The sequence below is a fragment of the Rana temporaria genome, chromosome 7 (genome assembly GCF_905171775.1).
Source record: "Rana temporaria chromosome 7, aRanTem1.1, whole genome shotgun sequence".
In the NCBI taxonomy this organism is placed as follows: domain Eukaryota; kingdom Metazoa; phylum Chordata; class Amphibia; order Anura; family Ranidae; genus Rana; species Rana temporaria.
The window spans coordinates 212,214,692-212,237,488 of NC_053495.1; the positions used below are offsets into that span (position 1 = coordinate 212,214,692).

General features: G+C 48.0%; 1 protein-coding gene across 3 annotated transcripts in view; it reads left to right on the forward strand.

The window, feature by feature from the left end:
- The window catches only part of AKR1A1 (aldo-keto reductase family 1 member A1), a 51,389-nt gene that overhangs the window by 12,095 nt on the left and 16,497 nt on the right, over positions 1-22,797 (forward strand). For all 3 annotated transcript variants that reach the window (XM_040360972.1, XM_040360973.1, XM_040360974.1), the window contains 4 exons: positions 6,967-7,074; positions 12,191-12,307; positions 16,662-16,813; positions 17,419-17,614. In XM_040360972.1, the coding sequence (XP_040216906.1) occupies positions 6,985-7,074; positions 12,191-12,307; positions 16,662-16,813; positions 17,419-17,614 (555 nt within the window). In that variant the 5' untranslated portion in view covers positions 6,967-6,984. The remainder of the gene's footprint in view (positions 1-6,966; positions 7,075-12,190; positions 12,308-16,661; positions 16,814-17,418; positions 17,615-22,797) is intronic.

The following is a 22,797-nucleotide window of genomic DNA, read 5'->3' on the forward strand; positions in this document are numbered from 1 at the left end:
TTCTCCTACTGGTTTCCTCGAGTAGTCTATTCTTCTCCTCCTGGTTCCCTCGCGTAGTCTAGTCTTCTCCTCCTGGTTCCCTCACGTAGTCTAGTCTTCTCCTCCTGGTTTCCTCGAGTAGTCTAGTCTTCTCCTCCTGGTTTCCTTGCATAGTCTAGTCTTCTCCTCCTGGTTCCCTCGCGTAGTCTAGTCTTCTCCTCCTGGTTCCCTCGCGTAGTCTAGTCTTCTCCAAGTTCCCTCGCGTAGTCTAGTCTTCTCCTCCTGGTTCCCTCGAGTAGTCTTCTCCTCCTGCTTCCCTCGAGTAGTCTAGTCTTCTCCTCCTGCTTCCCTCGAGTAGTCTTTCTTCTATGTATCTGGTGTCGCCCCGCGTCATGTCAGCCTCTACAGACACTCTGTGCCTCCCCTGCCACTCCATGACCACAATTTCCAGTGTTACCTTGGTGACACTCGGGTAACCAATACTTCTTGGTGTCTCTTTTGAGGCTTGTGCCTCCAAACAGCCCCATTCATTCCCTGAATTCCTGGTTAGCCCGTTCTAGCGGATACGGACTTCCATCCATGACAAGTAGTATGAGCCAATCAGATTCCACTACATGGTATAATATTGTCCAACCAATGATAAGAACTCACGGGTAATAGAAGACATTAGAACAATGACCTCATCAATAGGGTGATAGCTGGGGTTGGGTCAGTGACCAAGTTGTATTGCTTCTCTGCAATGTAAAAAGAGTGAGGTCAGCGAAATGACTTGTGTTCTCTGATGGGTGCCTGGATCACAGGGCTTGCCAAACAGAGTTACAAAGCTTAGTCCGGGAAAATTATCTTACATATATTTATTTCTGCTCCGTTTTCTAGGAATGTATATATATATGTAGTTCTGTTTGACCAGTCTTGTGATCCTGGCACCCCTTTCAGAGACTATAGCCAAGTCGTTGACTTCACTTTTCTACATTGTAGTTAAGCAAAGCAGCTTGGTCACTTGGGAACTCTCTATCTATTATCCCCCCCCTCCCCCCCAGGTAGGACACATTTGACAACCTTCCCCCTATATGTAAGTAAGGGCCATCGTGAAATTGGCACATGGCACCAACGTCCCTCCGCTGTGAAAGGTTGCATTAAGGGGGTCAGTAGCTCACTTGCATTTAGACATCGCAATGCAGAAAACTGGAACTCATTCGTAGTGAAAGGCAAAAACCTCAAAAGGGTTTAATTCTTTTTATAGTCCATAGAGAATGAATTGCCTTAGATAACCCGACACACCCAATAAATAGTTCACCCTTCTGTGCCAACAACCAGCCTGGCAAGCCTGTACCTGTATATGTGTACACTACCCAACTGCACTCTATACAACGTCTGCCAACCTCTCCTATTTCCCTCTATCACCAGCCGGAATCTTAGGAGCCGTATTGCTGCGTCATTTTCCACTCGGTCATAGTGAGTCCTTCATTTCTCTTCTCTAATGTCGGCAGATCAGGTTGGCACATTCCATGCAGAGGTTATGTTAGGCCTGGCACACATGGACTGAAAGAGTGGCCAGACTGGCCCTTGCCGGGGCCGAGTCCCCAGACTGGCCCTTGCCAGGGCCGAGCCCTCAGACTGGCCCTTGCCGGGGTGAACCCCCAGACTGGCCCTTGCCGGGGTGAACCCCCAGACTGGCCCTTGCCAGGGCCGAGCCCCCAGACTGGCCCTTGCCGGGGTGAACCCCCAGACTGGCCCTTGCCGGGGTGAACCCCCAGACTGGCCCTTGCCGGGGCCGAGCCCCCAGACTGGCCCTTGCCGGGGCCGAGCCCCCAGACTGGCCCTTGCCGTGGCCAAGCCTCCAGACTGGCCCTTGCCGGGTGCCGGGGTGAACCCCCAGACTGGCCCTTGCGGGGGCCAAGCCCCCAGACTGGCCCTTGCCAGGTGCCGGGGTGAACCCCCAGACTGGCCCTTGCCGGGGTGAACCCCCAGACTGGCCCTTGCCGGGGTGAACCCCCAGACTGGCCCTTGCCGGGTGCCAGGGTGAACCCCCAGACTGGCCCTTGCCGGGTGCCGAGCCCCCAGACTGGCCCTTGCCGGGGCCGAGCCCCCAGACTGGCCCTTGCCGGGTGCCGGGGTGAACCCCCAGACTGGCCCTTGCCGGGGTGAACCCCCAGACTGGCCCTTGCCGGGGTGAACCCCCAGACTGGCCCTTGCTGTGTCTCGGGGCCGAGCCCCCAGACTGGCCCTTGCCGGATGCCGGGGCCGAGCCCCCAGACTGGCCCTTGCCGGGGTGAACCCCCAGACTGGCCCTTGCCGGGTGCCGGGGCCGAACCCCCAGACTGGCCCTTGATGGGTGCCGGGGTGAGCCCCCAGATTGGCCCTTGTCGGGTCCCCTGCTACATTTCCCCTAGAGACACTCCTCCTCTTCTTCATCAACAGAATTTCTGCCTGACTTTAAACAAAGGTAGACGCCCTTCTGCCTCCATATTGGATTTTTAACATGATGGTCAACCTCACTGACCAAAAGTTTTTTTTTTTGGGAGTGAAAGTGGGTGGGGCAAGGCTTGACTAATAGGAGAAGTGAAGATTTGTACGAAACGTCAGCTGCTTCTACCGCTGGATAATAGGTCTATAGATCTTCAATGGATATTTGCAACTTTCAAGGGATTCTGTGGATGTAGTTGGAGGAATTCCTTCATCAGACAAAGTGCCGTCAGATCGGCTCCACAGAAGTGCTTTGCATGACATGTCAGGCTTTAATCAATGTGATGTGCATGTTCATCCTTTACCTCGCATCCACCCGCCCTCCCCTGCCTTGTACATAACCCCTGGACATGATGGGGGGGGCTCACATGGGCTCCATCAGTTACTTTATTCTTCATCGGAGTGACGACATCCTGCCCCATCCCATGTATGGGTACCTTGCTATGACCTTATGATCCCTGCCAGGCCCGGGGGCCCCCATGCAACTCTGCCGAGCCCGGGCCCACCTGCTGATCCGATGGGGCCTGGGTCCAGTACAGGGGTATTACCTGCACCCCCTTACTATCAGCATCCCTGCCCCCACCACATGCTGTAGTTCCACCCTCTCTCCCCTACATCACTGAGTCCTGTAGTAATGTAGGGGTGGATGGGAGGATGAAATATCATGGTGCGCAGGGGGGGCGGGACACAGGGATCTGACACTCCTGGAAATACCGAATTCTGAGCAGACTGATGAAGGATGTGCTTCTAGAATAAGGGTGAGGTAAGACACACGGGTCACAAGAGACAAGTATAATACCTATAATAGAATATACTGTATTTATTAGTGTATAACATGCACTCCGCCCCCCCCCCCCCGAAAAATAGGGGGAAAATCACGGGTGCGTGTTATACGCCGATCATGTACCTCGAAGGAGGGGGACGAGGATCGCCGGAATCACGAGCCGCCATCTCCTGCTTACTCGGCTCTGACGCCACACACACAGTCCCGCCACCGTCATTGGACCAGTGTTCTGTCAATCACAGGAGCTGGTCCAATGCCGATGGCGGGACTGTGTGTGTGACTGCCGGCTGGGAGCCGAGTAAACAGGAGATGACGGCTTGGTGATTTCCTGCACTGCATGAGAGATGGTGAGGCTGCATTGATGGGCACAGATCAGGCTGCATTGATGGGCACTAATCAGGCTGCATTGATGGGCACATATCAGGCTGCATTGAGGCTGCAGATAGGCACTAATCAGGCTGCATTGATGGGCACAGATCAGGCTGCAGATGGGCACTAATCAGGCTGCATTGATGGCCACTGACCATTATCTTGCGTAAAAAGTTTTTTTTCCTGAAACTTCCCTTTTGAATTGAAGTTGCGTGTTATACGCTGATAAATACGGTATATAAAAGAGCCTCACATGTGGTTTCTATGAGTAAACAACCGCTGTGCCTTAAAATGGCAAAAAATCATATTTTTTAAGATATTGGATCTTAACAAGGTTCCAAGTAGAGCTTCAACATGCAACAAAAAGAAATGAGAGGAGACAAAACATTTTTTGAGCTTTCAATTTAATGAAAACAACGAATAAACTGAAACAGGCTGTTTTTCAGCTGATCAAAAGTTTAGGACCACACCTCCAAAAAAAAACGAAACCCCCCCAAAACAGAAATCCAACTTCCAAACATGAACTCAGTAATGAGTAGCTCCGCCGTTATTGGTTTCGGCATGCTTGATGTCTCGCGTTTCCATGAGGTGAGTGGGAACATTTCCCCGAGTGGTGAAGACAGCCGCACGAAGGCCATCTACTGTCTGGAACTGTTGTCCATTTTTGTAAACTTCCCTCGCCATCCATCCCCAAAGGTTCTCAATTGGATTTAGATCAGGGAACACGCAGGATGGGCCAAAAGAGTGATGTTATCCTCCTGGAAGAAGTCCCTTGTCCTGCGGGCATTGTGTACTGAAGCGTTGTCCTGTGTCGTTACCACACAGACAAGGGCCCTCAGTCATGAGGAATGCTCTACAACATCTGGACATAGCCAGCGGCCGTTTGACGCCCCTGCACATCCTGAAGCTCCATTGTTCCACTGAAGGAAAAAGCACCCCAGACCATTATGGCGCCCCCTCCACTATGGCGCGTAGAAAACATTTCAGGTGGGATCTGCTTGTCATGCCAGTAACCAGTGGCTGGTGCTCAAAATTTTTGGGGGGGCGCAAACGAAAAAAAAAAAAAAACAATTGCAGCCTCACTGTACCTATCAATTGTCACCACTGTGCCATGCCATCAAATGCAGTCACTGTGCCATCAAAACGCAACCACTGTGCCATCAAAACGCAGCCACTGTGCCATGCCATCAAAACGCAGCCACCGTGCCATCAAAACGCAGCCACTGTGCCATGCCATCAAAACGCAGCCACTGTGCCATGCCATCAAAACGCAGCCACTGTGCCATGCCATCAAAACGCAGCCACTGTGCCATGCCATCAAAACGCAACCACTGTGCCATACCATCAAACGCAGCTACTGTGCCATCAATTGTCACCACTATGCCATCAAACACAGCCCCCAATTGTTGCCACTGTGCCCCCAATTGTTGCCACTGTGCCCTCAATTGTTGCCACTGTGCCCCCCAATTGTAGCCACTGTGCCCCCAATTGTAGCCACTGTGCCCCCACTTGTTGCCACTGTGCCCCCACTTGTAGCCACTATGCCCCCACTTGTAGCCACTGTGCCCAGTACCCCCCCCCCCCCTGGCACTTACCTTTATGGCTTCTATGTCCCTCGATGTCCCTCGTCCCGCCCTCGATGACGCTTCAGCCAATCAGGTTACCTGATTGGCTGAGACGCCTGTCAAGTCTTATCCTCAGACGTACGGCCGGTACCCCCCGAGGATGAGCTTCAGGAAGCCGACTACAGCCTCAGGGCTGTACTCGGACAGCCTATCAGGGCCGCTGGCTCTGATAGGCACTTCCACACAGCCAGTCAGCTGCCGCTATTCAGCTGACCGGCGCTCAACATCCGGCCAGCTGAATAGTGGGCGGCAGCGGCGAAAATATACAGATTCATACAGTGTATGAATCTGTATATTTTACTGGCTGTGAGCGAGCCAGAGGGGGCGGCGCTCCTGCGTCCCTATGGACGCACCGCCACTGCCAGTAACGTTGGAAACCGTCAGGACCATCAAGGTTACATTTTTTCTCATTAGAGAATAAAACTTTCTTCCACCTTTGAATGTCCCATGTTTGGTGCTGTCTTGCAGTTCTGTGGTGTTCAAGGAGACAAGGTTTTTGAAGAAGTTTTTTGTTTTTGAAGCCCTTCATTTTCAGATGGCGTCTGATGGTTATGGGGCTGCAGTCAGCACCAGTAAGGGCCGAGGATTTGGGTGGAGGATCGTCCAGTGTCTTGATGAGAGACCCTGCTTATGCAGTTCAGCAACCCGACCAAAAAGGGAGAGTTTTTTTTGTCTTTGCCATCACAACGTGTGACTACCTGACAGAGGATGTCAATCAATCCACATCTTTGCACAGATTTGGCCTTTTAAAGGCATGTGGTCCTAAACTTTTCATCAGCTGAAAAACAGCCTGTTTCAGGTTATTCGTTATTTTCATTAAATTGAATGTCCAAAAAATGTTTTGTCTCCTCTCATTTCTTGTTGCATGTTGAAGCCCTACTTGGAACCTTGAAGATCCAACAATGGAAAACATGATTTTTTGCCATTTTTCAAGGGGTCTTAAACTTTTGATCAGGACTGTATGTAGCAGGTCTTCCTGTAGAACTACAAGTGAAACAATTGCTACTTATCATTTTGTAGGGCTTTAGTTTAGCAGCAAGGGACTTCGTAGTGTAGGGCGTCAGCAAGGAAGAACTCCCAGGTTGTCCGCAGCGATGGCAGCCTGGACGCAGTGAAGGTCTTTGCTAGCTGACCATAATGTTGCCTGTATTGTAGCGTGGGCCGGTACGGCTGACAATAATGGAACAGCGTTTCTCTGTAATCTAAATGACTTATAGGCAGGAGACAGGTGTAGTGCATCAGCACTGAATCCAGCGCAGCCGTGATGTGCGGCGCACTTCCGCGTTCCAGGCGATGACGTCATCTCGCGGGCGCCGTATGCGGTCCAGCGTGGAACACATTACGGCGCCGAGAGCGCCTGTTACACTCTGAGATTGTACAGGAATGTGTCTGGCTGATGACAAATTGCCTTATCATTCATGTCCACCAATCAGAAGGCCATCGTGTGAGCTGGTCATTCCATGTAATTTTATCCTGACGGGGGCTTTTTGGACGTTTTCCTGCTAGGCGAATGTTTTTTATCTGCAGGAGGAAATGGATGAGCAAAACTATTCACCTTTTCCTATCGGAGTTTCCTTTCTGGAAACAGCAAATAAATAAATAAATTGCCACTTGGTTGGCTTGAAGGGAAGCTCTCAGAAAGTCGTCTTCTGAATGATTATAAATCTGTGACCTCTCCTATGTTCTGACAGGAGCTCCATCTGCTTCTTTTCATGACCATTTTTTTTCATTCTCGCATGACAGATCCACCGAAAGGCAAACATGGCGAACGCTGTTGAGTGTGATACTTTGTACACCGGTCAGAAGATTCCGCTTGTTGGACTTGGCACGTGGAAAAGTGCACCTGGCCAGGTAAGACTTTACATGGAACTTCTGTCTCTAAGAAACCCCTCCCGTAAAAAAAGGAGAACCTCTATCTACAAAGGGCGTCATGGTGGAGGGAAAAAAAGATGAAAGCCTTAAATCGCACTTTGAAAATTGCCTCCCAATATCTTTTCTGGCATGCTAAAATGTTCGTTTTGAGGCGATCACAAGTCAAAGACCTAAAATTGGGACTAATAGGTGGATTCAGAAAGACTTAGGCTGGCGTATCAGTAGATTATCAGTAGATACGCCAGCCTAAGTCTGAATGTGCGCCGGCGCTAATTTAAGCGTATTCTGGTAACCAGATACGCCTAAATTAGGCTCAGATACGAGCGGCGTAAGTGTCTTACACCGTCGTATTCTAAAGTGTAATTTTTAGGCTGACCGCTAGGTGGCGCTTCCATTGCGGTCGGCGTAGAATATGTAAATCGCTAGATACGCCTATTCATGAACGTACGCCCGGCCGACGCAGTACAGATATGCCGTTTACATAACGCATTATCAGGCCTAAAGTTATTCCATCAAATAGCTGGAATAGTAATGTTAAAGTGGAGGTTTACCCTCATAAAAATTTCTGACATCAGATGGAGTCGCGCCATCCTACCGACAGAATGCCGGTGTTTTTTTTTTCTCAGCACATACCTCGTTATCACAATTTTCAACCCCCGGCAATCCCGCGGGAATGGGTGTTCCCAAGCACTGCCTGCGCACCGACGTTCGGGTTCTGTCGGCAACCTGTGACACGCAGTATGCGCCGTTCGGAAGCCTGTCAATCACAGGCAATGCTTGGGAACACCCATTCCCGCGGGATTGCCGGGGGTTGAAAATCGTGAAAAAAAAAAAAAACACCGGCATTCTGTCGGTAGGATGGCTCCACTCCATGTGATGTCAGAAATTTTTTTGAGGGTGAACCTCCACTTTAAGTATGGCCGTCGTTCCCGTGTCGAAATGTGAAAATTTTACGTTGTTTGCGTAAGTCGTCCGTGAATAGGGATTTACGTAATTTACGTCCACGTGAAAACCAATAGGACCGTGCCGCAATGCACACTGGGATTTGTACACGGACGGCGCATGCGCCTTTCCAAAAAAACGTCAAACATGTCAGGTCAACCCAAATTAACATAAAGCACGCCCCCTCAGCCTATTTTGATTTAGGCGCGCTTACGCCCGCCGCATTTACGCTACGCCGCCGTAACTTAGCAGGCAAGTACTTTGTGAATCATTGCCCTTTTACATCAAGAACTCAGACCAAAAGCGGCCATTGTTTTGAAAGAATCCCCCCAGTTGGATGATTGGAACCATCAACTGGAGGAGCTGTGTTGAGTACTCCCAACATTCCCAATAAAACGTGATGGAGAATGGCCAAACCACGCCTACTTCCAGGGAAACAATAATGGGTTGGATAAAAAGACAATGTTTCGTATTTAGAAAAAAGTCTGATTGTGTAGAATTGTTTCCAGTGGTCCAGATTCAGAGAGCAATTGCGCCTGTGTAACCATAGTTACGCAGCGCAATTGCTGACTTGCTCCAGCGTTACGAATGCTCCTGATTCAGGAACATCGTAACGCCGACTGCAGCCTAAAATCTGCGTGGCATAAGGCTCTTATGCCACACAGATTTTAGGCTGCATTCTTGCGTTGGCCGCTAGGGGGCGCTCCCATTGTGCTCAGCGTATAGTATGCAAATTGCATACTAACACCGATTCACAATGTTGCGCGGGCCCTGCGTACGCAAGTTACGGAGTTTCCGTACGGCGTCTTTAGCGTAAGGCTGCCCCTTCTAATAGTAGGGGCAGCCAATGCTAAAGTATACCCGCCGTTCCCGCGTCGTGAAATTTGAATTTCACGTCGTTTGCGTAAGTGATTCGTGAATGGCGCTGGACGCCATTTACGTTCACGTCGAAGCAAATGACGTCCTTGCGACGTCATTTACCGCAATGCACGTCGGGAAATTTTCCCGACGGAGCATGCGCAGTACGTTCGGCGCGGGAACGCGCTTAATTTAAATGATCCACGCCCCCTACGGGATCATTTAAATTACGCGCGCTTACGCCGGCCACTTTTACGAAACGCCCCAGCAAATTACGGAGAAAATGCTTCGTGAATGAAGCGTAGCTCAAGTAATTTACGGAGGCGTAGCGTAAGAACGGAACGCTGCGCCGCCGTAGTAGTGCGCTCCCCTACATGAGGAGACCATCTCCGATATTAGACTCCATCTTCTTGTTTTACTACATTTGACGTCTGATAATTTATCTGGACGTCTTTGATATGTAATGCTTGAGGGTAATTTCCACTTCTGAGACGCAGCCGCCTTGATCGCTGGAAAATACTCTGCGTGGTTTTCTTTCATCTCGGAATAAATCTTTCCTCATTTAATGGATGTTATTATGGGGCCGGCAGCAGCTGTCCGCAACAGATGAGTGTTCATGTCGGGGAAGATAATAGATATTCAGCCCCTTCACTTCTCATTCTGAATAGATGAAAGGGTGTCATGAATAATTATAAACATGCAGGTGATAGAGGATCGGATCCCGCACAATGGAAGAGATAGAAGCAGGACACCACAAAAAGACCAAGTGGTTCATCAAGCCTGCCACATTTTTTTTTTTATCTTTTATTTATTTAAAAGGGCAAAGGTACACGAAATACAACATCCTTTAGTAACATAAGAAAAGATATATTGGCGTAAAATGTGTTGATACGCCAAGTAAGTTCTACGATGCGCTGGCGTATCTTTGTTTTGTAATCACAAAACAAGATACTCCTGAATGTGGGCTAGATCCGACTGATGTACGTCTAAGTACGCCGTCGGATCTTAGGTGCATATTTACGCTGGCCGCTAGGTGGCGCTTACGTTGATTTCCGCGTAGAGTATGCAAATTAGCTAGATACGCCGATTCTCAGAACTTACGTCCGCCCGGCGCATTTTTTTACGTCGTTTGCGTAATGCCGCGTACAGACGGTCGTTTTTTGTGATGAAACAAAATTACGTTTTATGTGATGAAAAAAACGACGTTCTTGAAACTTCATTTTGCCTACACACCATCGTTTTTCAAAATGCTCTAGCAAAGCGCGGTTACGTTCAACACGTACGACGGCACGCTGTTCCATTGAAGCTCGCTTCATAACTTGCTTCTGAGCATGCGCGGGTTTAAAAACGTCGTTTTCAACGTCGTTTTGCCCACACACTATCATTTTAATTGACACAAAAAACAACGTTTTGAAAAACGACACAAAAAATTCGAGCATGTTCGAATTTTTTTTTGTCGTTTTTCAGAAGACATAAAACTACGTTTTCCCCACACACGGTCATTTTAAATGACGTTTTCAAAAACGTCGTTTTTTTTTCATCACAAAAAACGACCGTCTGTACGCAGCATAAGGCTTTTTCCGGCGTATAGTTACCCCTGCTCTATGAGGCGTACGCAATGTTAAGTATGGACGTCGGGCCAGCGTCGAATTTTATGTCGTTTACGCCGTTTGCGTAAAACGTTTGCGAATATGGCTTAATTTTACGGCTATCTACGTGGATCTGGCCCTCCATGGGCACACAAACAAGTCTCGTCTCGTTGTGTGCTTGATAGCAGCTGGAATATCTGATATCTATATCCAGACTGATAGGAAACACTCAAGCGGAGTGTGGGACGTTCCGGTACAGCCCCCATTTTCAAATATTGTGGAATCGCAGAACCGTATAGGTCTATGGGGACAACGCAAAGGACCCCACATACCCAGACATAGAAAAACAGAAAGAGCAAGGAAAAATTAAGGGGGGGGGGAGGGAAGGAGGTAAAGAAGAATGAGAATTTACTGTAAAAAAAAAGAAGAATGAGAAGGGAGAAGGGGGAAAGAAGAATGAGAAGGGGAAGGGTAGATGGAGGAGAATTGGGGCACAGGGAGGCAGCGAACGCGCTCATCTCTGGCCATGATCACAAACTGCTCCAGCCTCTCTATATTGGAGCTATTCTAATCTGGTGTATCGCTTTCCAATAAGGGCCCATCCCTCATCCGAGAAGATAAACAAATTCCACATTGACCATGTCTTGGTATGCCGTTCACATTTATGGCGGGCCGTGAGGATCAGGTCCTCCATTTTATTTTCTCCACCTTTTTAAGCCACGGGCTGATGGTTGGAGTTTGTATGGATTTCCAGTATAAGAGAACGCATGCCTTGGCAGCGTTCCTTTTTTTTTTTTTAACCTTTTGCCACTGGGCAGCCCTCTTAAGAGTGTCTTACTCGGGGAAACAAAGACCTCTTGATCCTGTACCCGCTATGATTGGCTGTCACAGTGGTCAGGAGCCCCCAATTCTAAACAGGGCTGGACTGGGACAAAAATTTGGCCCTGGACTTCATCCAGACTGGCCCACTTTGACAGGTCTCTTCCATGGGGGCCGGACAACTCCCGCACCCCCCCTGGCCACCCAAGCCCCCTCTTCACCAGCCGTTCTACTTTATTAGAGTATGACGGCTGGTACTGGTACTCTTATAGGCAGTACCAGTGGGGAAGCTAGACATTTCACCCGGGGCAAGGAATCCGTTTGGTGCCCCCCCTTATGGGACAAGATTAGGGAGAAGTGAGAAACTCCCAGGCCATAGCTGTTGAGTCAGCTGTCTGCCCCCTCCCCCATGCTCCTCTGTCGTCCCCCCTGCTCCTCTGGTCCTCCCTCTGCTTTTTTGTTCCCCCCAGGTGAGCGCTGCGGGGAGAGAGAGGAGGTGAGCGCTGCAGGAAGGGAGAGAGACAGAGGAGCGAAGGGGGGCGGCGGGCCACTGTCACTGAAGCCGGCCCACTGAGCCATCGGCCCACCGGGAAACTTCCTGTAGTCCCAATGGCCAGTCCATCCCTGATTCTAAATAATGACCAGGAGCTAATGATGACATGAATGGTAGTGGAGGTTCCTTATGGATGCATTGGCTGGGTGTTGAGGTCCTCCCATGCCGTCCATTGCATACATTCGGACAGCCAGCGGAAAACGGGTTAATCTTTTGCCAGAGTATCGATCTGTTTGTCCCCAATCCTGTTTAAATCCACCAATGACTTTCTTGGTACAGTGAGTAATATCCATCCAATGTTGAGTCTTGTTCACTGGTTGTCTTCTTTTCTCAGGTGAAGGACGCTGTGAAGTACGCCCTCAGTGTCGGCTATCGGCACATAGACTGTGCCTCCGTATACGGAAATGAAACTGAAGTTGGAGAAGCCATCAAGGAAAGTCTCGCTGATCCGGTAAAATTTTATGACGTGCACATAAGTTACTCCATCCTAATTTTGCTATAATCAGTGGCGGCTGGTGCTCAATTTTTTTTTGGGGGGGGGGGGCGCAAACCAACTGAAAAAACAAACAAACATCAAGCGCTGCCACTGTGCCAATAATTTGCTGCCACTGTGCCATGAAACGCAGCTACTGTACCCATCAATTGCCACCGGTGTGCCACATCGATTGCCGCTACTGTGCCCCATCAAATGCTGCCAGTGTGCCCAAGGCACTTGCCACGCTTCGGGTCCTCCATGTCTTCTCCCTTCCTCTTCCCGTCATCTCTGCTATGATTGGACGCCTGATAGGTGATCAGGTGACAGGTAACCAGACCCGAGCATCCTGATTGGCTGAGAGGCAGGTCGGTGTTAGGGAAGCGATTTATTCGCTTCTCTAACACAACACTATGTAAACAGCGAACGCACAGCATTGCGCCCGCTGTTTACCATTTTGGAAGCCTATTAGAGCCTATGGGCCAGATTCACATAAGAGATACGACGGCGTATCTCTGTTTCTATCTATGCGGCTGATTCATAGAATCAGTTACGCATAGATATCCATTGGATCCGACAGGTGTAATTGTTTTACACTGTCGGATCTTAGGATGCAGTACCGCGGCCGCCGCTGGGGGGAGTTTGCGTCGTAAACCAGCGTCGGGTATGCAAATTAGGAGTTACGGCGGATCCACGACAGATTTTCGCGTTCGCTACGTTGCCGCTAGTCTAGTTTCCCGTCGCAAAGTTAGTCATCGTTTTTGGTGCCCTAACTTTAGTCAGCAAACGTATTGCTGTCTAAAGTATGGCCGTCGTTCCCGCGTCGAAATTTAAAAAATAACGTCGTTTGCGTAAGCCGTCCGGGAATACGGAATTACGATACGCGCGTCGCCGTTCGAAAAAATTACATCACGGCGCGGTGACAATAGATAGATTCATGCAATGCATGAAGCTATCTATTGGTGATATACGGGTGCAGGAGAGAGGGGGCGGCACTCCTGCACCCCTTATGGACGCACCGCCACTGGCTATCTTCTTGGCATGTGTGCACTATGGTTCTATAGCCTATGGGTCCATGAATTGTGGATGCCTGCCCATCACATCTCTTGCGTTTTCTGGACATCCCACTTCAATACCACGACCCTTAATTTGAAGTTGATGGGCACCCCTTTCCCACATTTCCTTTATTACGAAGTTGCTCCTTTTTTTTTTTTTTTTTATGGCTATACCATCCTCCAATCTTCTGGGAAGGCTTTCCACAAGATTTTTGGAGGGTGTCTGTGGGAAGTTGGATTACTTGCGAGTTCATGCATGGGGGGGGGACAGGTGTACCCATTATGGCCAAGTTTGTCTGCAGCTATATGAGCTTCTTCAATATACTACTTGAGAACCGTGGCCATTCATTTGGAGTTGCCCCATAACATCCTCCACTCTTTTAGTAAGGCTTTTCACAAGACCTTGGAAGATGTCTGTGGGAAAATTGTGCCCATATGTGAGGTCAGGTATTGATGTTGGATGAGAAGACCTGGCTCACCACCTGCATTCCAATTCATCCCAAAGACATTCAGTAGGGTTAAGGTCGGGGCTCTGTGCAGGACACGCAAGTTCCTCCATAACCTCAAACACGCTGAACAACCTTGGGAGGAGAAGACCTCATCCCAAAGACATTCAGTAGGGTTGAGGTCGGGGCTCTGTGCAGGACACGCAAGTTCCTCCATAACCTCAAACACGCTGAACAACTTCAGGAGGAGAAGACCTCATCCCGAAGACATTCAGTAGGGTTGAGGTCGGGGCTCTGTGCAGGACACTCAAGTTCCTCCATAACCTCAAACATGCTGAACAACTTCGGGAGGAGAAGACCTCATCCCAAAGGAGTTCGGTAGGGTTAAGGGCAGGTACTGATGTTGCATGAAAAGCCCTTTAACTAAAAATTCTTCCAAAAGTAGGGTTGAGGTCAGGGCTCTGTGCAGGACACTCGAGTCCCTCCACACCAAACTGGTCAAACCCTGTCTTTATGGATCTGGCGTTGTACACGTGGGGCACAGTCATGGTGGAATAGAAAAGGGTCTTCACCAAACTGTTACCCCAAGGTAAGGAGAAGACAGTTGTGTACAATGTCTTTGTATGATACAGGGTCACCCTTCACTGGAAACGTATGAACTCCATCATTTGGAATGGAGTTATGATTGGACATCAAGATCAGACGTAGTCAGACGGCAAACTGGGTATATCCCAGGAACAAGCAGGGTCTGGTCACAGGGGCTGAAGACCACTTGGCAATGATCTTGGGTCATGCAGTGCTTTTAAAAGGGAAGTAAACCCACTTTTCCCCCCAACAAAAAAAAAACACCTGCAAGACAAAGGCATAATGAGCATACTAGCTCATTATGTAATACTTGCCTCAGATCGAAGCCCCCACAGCCATCCTTGTACACCACCCCGGTGGCCAACATCTCTCCTGGGGGTTACTTCTGGGTATTGCTGCTCCGACGCTGTGATTGGCCGGAGCTGCGATGACGTCACTCCCGCGCTCGGGAGCTGCCAGTCACGCCACGGCCTCCTTTAGGAACGGCACGGTTGCCGTTGCTAAAGTGCGCTGTTGACATCGGGGCTCCCGTCATTTTCGTAAATATCTCCTAGCAGGGGTCTCCAAACTTTCTAAACAAAGGGCCAGTTTACTGTCCTACAGACTTAGGAGGGCCAGACTGTGGCCATTGGAAGTCCCAACGTCTGGGGGGAAAAAAAAACAATGCCCCATCTTTGTGTCAGTGGGAAGAATTGTGCCCCATCGTTGGTTATATTGGACCCATTGTCCATGTCATTGGGAGAAATTGTGTTCCATTGTTGGTGTCATTGGGAGGAATTGTGCTTGTTCATTGGTGCCAGTGGGGGGATTTGCACCCCACTCATTTTCGCCAGTAGGCAGAATTATGCTCCATTATTGGTTTAAGGGGATGAAATATTGCTTCAAGGGCCAGATAAAAGCAAGCAAAGGGCCACATCTGGCCCCCGGGCCGCAGTTTGGAGACCACTGTCCTAAACCGTGGAGGTTTAGGAGATATTTCGAGCACCTACAGGTAGGCCTTAAAGGGGTGGTTCACCCTAAAAACTACTTTTTTTTATTAGACTGGCCCCCCACATTACAATACGATTAAGGCTATTATTATTTTTTTGATGCTGTACATACCTTTGTACAGCATATTCACCCTGTTACAGTATGTACTGGAACGTACCTTGTAGCCAGAGCCTAGTGTGCAGGAGGAGGCCTCTCTTACAGCCCCGGCTCTGGAGCTGCTGGAGTTGGGACAGCAAGCTCAGGAGCACGGCGAGGTAGGAGTGCCTGGTGATGATAGCAGCTCGGCACGGTTGGTGGTCCTTCGGGACGGTGGTTGCAGGAGACAGCGTCTCTGGAGCTGGCACAGGCACTGGATAGCAGGAGCTGGTGAAGAAAACCGGGTAAGCAGATAATCAGGTGGGTTAAGCAAGCGTAGTCAGATTCAGGCACAGGGTCTAGTAACGGTGGGCAGGAGAGCAGAGCGGAGTCAGAGCAAGCCAGGGGTCGGAGTGGAGAGGGTCGGATGGTCAGACGGAGCCGGGTCGGTTTGAGGTAACAGGTTACAACAGGTCACGGATTTCACTGATACAACGCTGCAGATCAGACAGCAAAGTGTCACTGCAGCTGCTAGTTTTTTAAAGGCTGAGTGGCGCCAATCGCGCATTAACGAGCATGCGCGCGCATACGAGCGCGCACATTTGGCGTGCAGATGCGCGCATTTGGCACATATTCGTGTGCATGTGGGGCGCGCCTGCGCACATAATTAGGTGACGGCGAGTCGGCGCTATACTGCGCATGCGAATCGTGACGCGGCTTACGCGACAGGGGGAGCTCGTTTTTGGTCAAAATGTCAATCACAGACGTTAGGAACGCCCACTCCCGCGGGACTCGCAACCCCGAAGCCACTGGTGAATATGCTGTACAAAGGTATGTACAGCATCAAAAAATAAATAATAGCCTTAATCGTATTGTAATGTGGGGGGCCAGTGTAATTTTTAGGGTGAACCACCCCTTTAATCTAGGCTTACCTGTAGGTAAAAGCGGTTGTAAAGGGCTCACAACCACTTTAATTAGGCCACTGGGTGCCAAAGTCAACCAACCTTTGTTTTATATAGTGTATAAATGAGTAACTTGTATAGCGCTACAAATGCGAACTCATCACCTCAAGGAGCTTTATATCGTGTATTTTACATTCCATCAAGTACCATCTACTGTCCCTCACTAGTACTGGTTCTTGTTTCTGTACTTGTATAACGGGTTGTGTTTTGTTTCTGGAAGGGTTTGAAAAGAGAAGAGATATTTGTGACCTCCAAGCTGTGGAATAACAAACATCACCCTGACGATGTAGAGGGGGCTCTGAAGAAGACCCTCGCCGATCTCCAGCTCTCCTACCTGGACCTCTATCTCATGCACTGGCCCTATGCCTTCAAGTGAGTGCAACGTCCCGTCATATATTATTTGTTACGGGTAGTTCCATCAATTTACACAGTGCTTTACATATATATTGTACAACATTCACATCCGTCCCTGCCCCTAAGCAGTGGCGTTGCTATGGGGGTGCGGCCCGCACCGGGTGACAACCCCCCAGAGGGGTGAAATCGGGGCTGACGCTAGTATCAGAGCGGAGCGGGCAGGTAACACTCCCCAGTCAGGCTGCAGTCCGGGTGGAAAGAACCCCGATCACCTGACTCTCTCCAAATAGACTATCCCAGCAGCCTCAGTGGCCAAAGAAACTTGTGCTGATTGGCTGAGAAAAGCATATTCACTCATAACCTGAATTTACTGTAATCTATCATTCGAATACCAAAGGTAACAGTGCCACCTATTGACAGAAGAGAGGAATCACAGATAACCTCAAGATTAGGAGAAACCCATTTGTTAGAAGACTACAAATTAGCCAGGCTAGTTACCACCTAGCACAACTGAATTTACTATCAGCCCTGTTTAGGACAAGGGTGCTACAGAAGTATGAAATGATACCTGGGATACCCAGCACGGCGAGGTGACGGTAACATGAATATTTGTTGTGTCTTAGGAGAGGAGAGAACATCTTCCCTCAGAGCATGAACGGGTCTCTGCAGTACGACTTCACCGACTACAAGGACACATGGAAAGCCATGGAGAAGCTGGTGGAGACGGGTCTGACCAAGGCAATCGGCTTATCCAACTTCAACAAGAGACAGATTGACGATATTCTCGGCGTTTCCACCATAAAGCCGGCCGTGCTGCAGGTAGGAAAGCTCTGTGGATTCGCCGTCCAAACTTACACCAACCGGCTTTTGTATGAAATATTATAGCAGTGTCTTCTTCTAAAAAAATTCAAGGTACGAAAGTCACAAGCATTCACACAGCGGTCCCGAATAATCCCCATATTGTGTTGTTTAACCACTTTAGCCCCGGACCATTTGGCTGCCAAAGAACCAGGCCACTTTTTGGGATTCGGCACTGTGTCGCTTCAACTGACAATTGCGCTGTCGTACGACATTGTACCTAAACAAAATTGGTGTCCTTTTTTCCCCACAAATACAGGGAGTGCAGAATTATTAGGCAAGTTGTATTTTTGAGGATTCATTTTATTATTGAACAACAACCATGTTCTCAATGAACCCAAAAAACTCATTAATATCAAAGCTGAATATTTTTGGAAGTAGTTTTTAGTTTGTTTTTAGTTTTAGCTATTTTAGGGGGATATCTGTGTGTGCAGGTGACTATTACTGTGCATAATTATTAGGCAACTTAACAAAAAAAAAAAAATATACCCATTTCAATGATTTATTTTTACCAGTGAAACCAATATAACATCTCAACATTCACAAATATACATTTCTGACATTCAAAAACAAAACAAAAACAAATCAGTGACCAATATAGCCACCTTTCTTTGCAAGGACACTCAAAAGCCTGCCATCCATGGATTCTGTCAGTGTTTTGATCTGTTCACCATCAACATTGCGTGCAGCAGCAACCACAGCCTCCCAGACACTGTTCAGAGAGGTGTACTGTTTTCCCTCCTTGTAAATCTCACATTTGATGATGGACCACAGGTTCTCAATGGGGTTCAGATCAGGTGAACAAGGAGGCCATGTCATTAGTTTTTCATCTTTTATACCCTTTATTGCCAGCCACGCTGTGGAGTACTTGGACACGTGTGATGGAGCATTGTCCTGCATGAAAATCATGTTTTTCTTGAAGGATGCAGACTTCTTCCTGTACCACTGCTTGAAGAAGGTGTCTTCCAGAAACTGGCAGTAGGACTGGGAGTTGAGCTTGACTCCATCCTCAACCCGAAAAGGCCCCACAAGCTCATCTTTGATGATACCAGCCCAAACCAGTACTCCACCACCACCTTGCTGGCGTCTGAGTCGGACTGGAGCTCTCTGCCCTTTACCAATCCAGCCACGGGCCCATCCATCTGGCCCATCAAGACTCACTCTCATTTCATCAGTCCATAAAACCTTAGAAAAATCAGTCTTGAGATATTTCTTGGCCCAGTCTTGACGTTTCAGCTTGTGTGTCTTGTTCAGTGGTGGTCGTCTTTCAGCCTTTCTTACTTTGGCCATGTCTCTTAGTATTGCACACCTTGTGCTTTTGGGCACTCCAGTGATGTTGCAGCTCTGAAATATGGCCAAACTGGTGGCAAGTGGCATCTTGGCAGCTGCACGCTTGACTTTTCTCAGTTCATGGGCAGTTATTTTGCGCCTTGGTTTTTCTAAAAGGTTTTTGCGACCCTGTTGACTATTTTGAATGAAACGCTTGATTGTTCGATGATCACGCTTCAGAAGCTTTGCAATTTTAAGGCTTCATTTCCACTGGCGTTTTTACAGCCACTGTTGTTAAGCTTTTTTACAGCTATAAAAACGCCTGTCCATGTTTATTTTTGTAAAAAAAAAAAAAAAAAAATGCCGCGGTCGCGTTTTTGAGCGTTTTTGCGCGTTTTTTAACGTCTGGCGTTTTTACAGCTCTACTCTGGAGCTTCAGAACGCCCTGGCCCTGCGTTTTTTTTACAGCTCAAAAATGCCTATGCCATTTGCAGCTCAAAAACGTCTATGTGGGCATGATGCTATAGAATAACATGGACAGGCGTTTTTAAGCTGTAAAAAACGCTCAGAAAAGTGGCTGTAAAAACGCCAGTGGAAATGAAGCCTAAGAGTGCTGCATCCCTCTGCAAGATATCTCACTATTTTTGACTTTTCAGAGTCTGTCAAGTCCTTCTTTTGACCCATTTTGCCAAAGGAAAGGAAGTTGACTAATAATTATGCACACCTGATATAGGGTGTTGATGTCATTAGACCACACCCCTTCTCATTACAGAGATGCACATCACCTAATATGCTTAATTGGTAGTAGGCTTTCGAGCCTATACATCTTGGAGTAAGACAACATGCATAAAGAGGATGATGTGGTCCAAATACTCATTTGCCTAATAATTCTGCACTCCCTGTAGAGTTTTCTTTTTTTGGCATTTAATCACCTCTGTGATTATTTTTATTCATTTATTTGCTATAAACAAAAATAGAGCGACAATTTTGAAAAAAAAAACACAATGGCCCGGATTCAGAAAGTGTATCTGAGATACACTACGCCGCCGTAACTTAGGGCGCAAGTTCCGTATTTAGAAAGAACTTGCGCCCTACATTACGTCTGGGTAGTGTAAATGCGTCGGCGTAAGCCCGCCTAATTCAAATTTGGCTAGTAGTGGGCGTGTTGTATGTTAATCTATCATGACCCCACGTAATTGACGCTCTTTACGAACGGCGCATGCTCCACGTGGATACACTGGGATACGTGGACGTATCCCAGTGCGCATGCTCCAAATCACGTCCCAAATAGTCAATGCTTTCGACGTGAACGTAACTTACGCAAAGCCCTATTTGCGAACGTTTTACGCAAACAACGTAAACGACGGAAAATTCGACGCTGTCCTGATGTCCATACTTAACATTGGCTACGCCTCATATAGCAGGGGTAACTTTACGCCGGTCCGACGCCTTACGTAAACGACGCATATAGATACGCCGGGCGCAACTACGTTTGTGAATCGGCGTATCTACCTAATTTGCATATTCTACGCGTAAATCTACGGAAGCGCCACCTAGCGGCCAGCGTAAATATGCAACTAAGATACGACGGTGTAAGAGACTTACGCCGGCCATATCTTAGTAAAATTCTGGCGTATCTTGTTTTCTGAATACAGAAAGAAGATACGCCGGCGCTTACTAGAACTTACCCGCGATACGCCGACGTAAATTCTATCTGAATCGGGGCCAATATTTTTTACTTTTTGCTATAATAAATATCCCAATATTATCCAAATATGTATTCTTCTACATATTTTTGGTAAAAAAAGTGTTTATTGATTGGTTTGCGCAAAAGTTATAGCGTTTACAAAATAGGGGGTAGATTTATGGCATTTTTATAAAAAATATATTTACTAGTAATGGCGGCAATCTGCGATTTCTTTTCTTTCTTCTTTTTTTATCGTGACTGCGACTTTATGGCGGACACATCGGACACTTTTGACACGTTTTTGAAACCATTCACATTTATACAGCGATCGGTGCTATAAAAATGCACTGATTTCTGTGAAAATTACACTGGCAGGGAATGGGTTAACCACTAGGGATGCCGAAGGGGTTAAGTGTGACCTAGGGAGTTATTCTAACTGTGGGGGGTGGGGGAAGCTACCAGTGACACGTCGGCGATCACGGCTCCCGATGACAGGGAATAGTAGATCCCTGACATGTCACTAGGCAGAACGGGGAAATGCCTTGATTACAAAGGCATCCCCCTGTTCTGCCTTTGCCGACCGCAATCGCGGGCCGCCCGGGAACATTGGGTTCCCGGGATCCGTGGGCGCACTCACAAGGCTCGCGGCGCGTTCGCCCACTGGGCTGCAAATTCAGAGGTACGCCCATTTGTCTGCCCGTGCCATTGTGTCGGCGTGCGGCGGTTGGTAAGTGGTTTAACATCTGCAGACCCGGGCCATTGTAAAAAGATAGCCACAAGGTGCTTCTACAATGCCGGGAGGCCGTCTTTTTACGTTCTCGGCTCCTCCGGACACTGGGGGGCGCGCCACTAAGATGCCAATGCGCGTGCCTGGCGGCCACGATGTCCACCACGTACCCGCGATCGGCAGTCACAGAGCCAGGGACGTGGAGCTCTGTGTGTAATGATGGGGTGTAAACACAGAGATCCACATCCTGTCAGGGAGAGAGGAGACCGATGGAGTGTCCCTTGTATATAGGAACACCGATCGGTCACCTCCCCCAGTCAGTCCCCTCCCCCCACCGTAAGAATCACTCCCTAGGGAACACATTTAACCCCTTCCTCGCACCCTAGTGTTAACCCCTTGCCTGGCAGTCACATTTATACAGTAATCAGTGCGTATTTATAGCAGGGATCGCAGTATAAATGTGAATGGTCCCAAAAATGTGTCAAAAGTGTCCGATGTGGCCGCCGTAATGTCGCAGTCCCAATAAAAATCGCAGATCGCCGCCATTACTAGTTAAATATAAGAAAAAAAAATCAGAATTCTATCCCCTATTTTGTAGCAGCTATAACTTTTGCGCAAACCAATCACTATACGCTTATTGCGATTTTATTTATTTTTTTCACCAAAAATATGTAGAATACATATCGGCCTAAACTGAGAAAAAAAAATTGTTTTTTTTTTTTTTTTTTTTAAATTGGGATATTTATTATAGCAAAAAGTAAAAAAATATTGTTTTTTTTTTCTTTTCATAATTGTCGCTCTTTTTTTGTTTATAGCGCAAAAAATAAAAACCGCAGAGGTGATGAAATACCACCAAAAGAAATCTCTATTTGTGGGGGGGAAAAAGGACGTCAATTTTGTTTGGGAGCCACGTCGCACGACCGCGCAATCTTCATTCAAATTTCGCCCGGGCAGGAAGGGGGTATATGTGCCCATTAAGCAAGTGGTTAATATTATTTTTCTATGGTCATCGGCTCCATCTAGTGGCCATAAAGTGATATTTACCTAAAATACCTCGGTCGGGAAAATACCGAACAAGATGCAAAAACGCAACAATATTACCAATAACGGCCATTAACCCCAAATTACAAAATTTAAAACTACACTACAAATAAACCGTCCATACAATTACAATACAACATAGAATGAATAACACAGATTACAAATAATACACCACTTTCTCTAACACCACCCCAGATAAAAACCAACATACTATAAAAACACAAAACCCCGACCATAAACAACCAGAATAAAATCTTCACCCCCCCCCTCACAGAAAATAATTTATATATAAAATCTCTTGATTGCAAAAATGATTTCCTGTGGTGCATTGTGGGTGTAACGATCTGTCACTGATGGCGCTCCGCAGACTGACCGGCGTATTGTGGATCGGGTGGGAGGAGTTGTCCAAGATAGAACTTA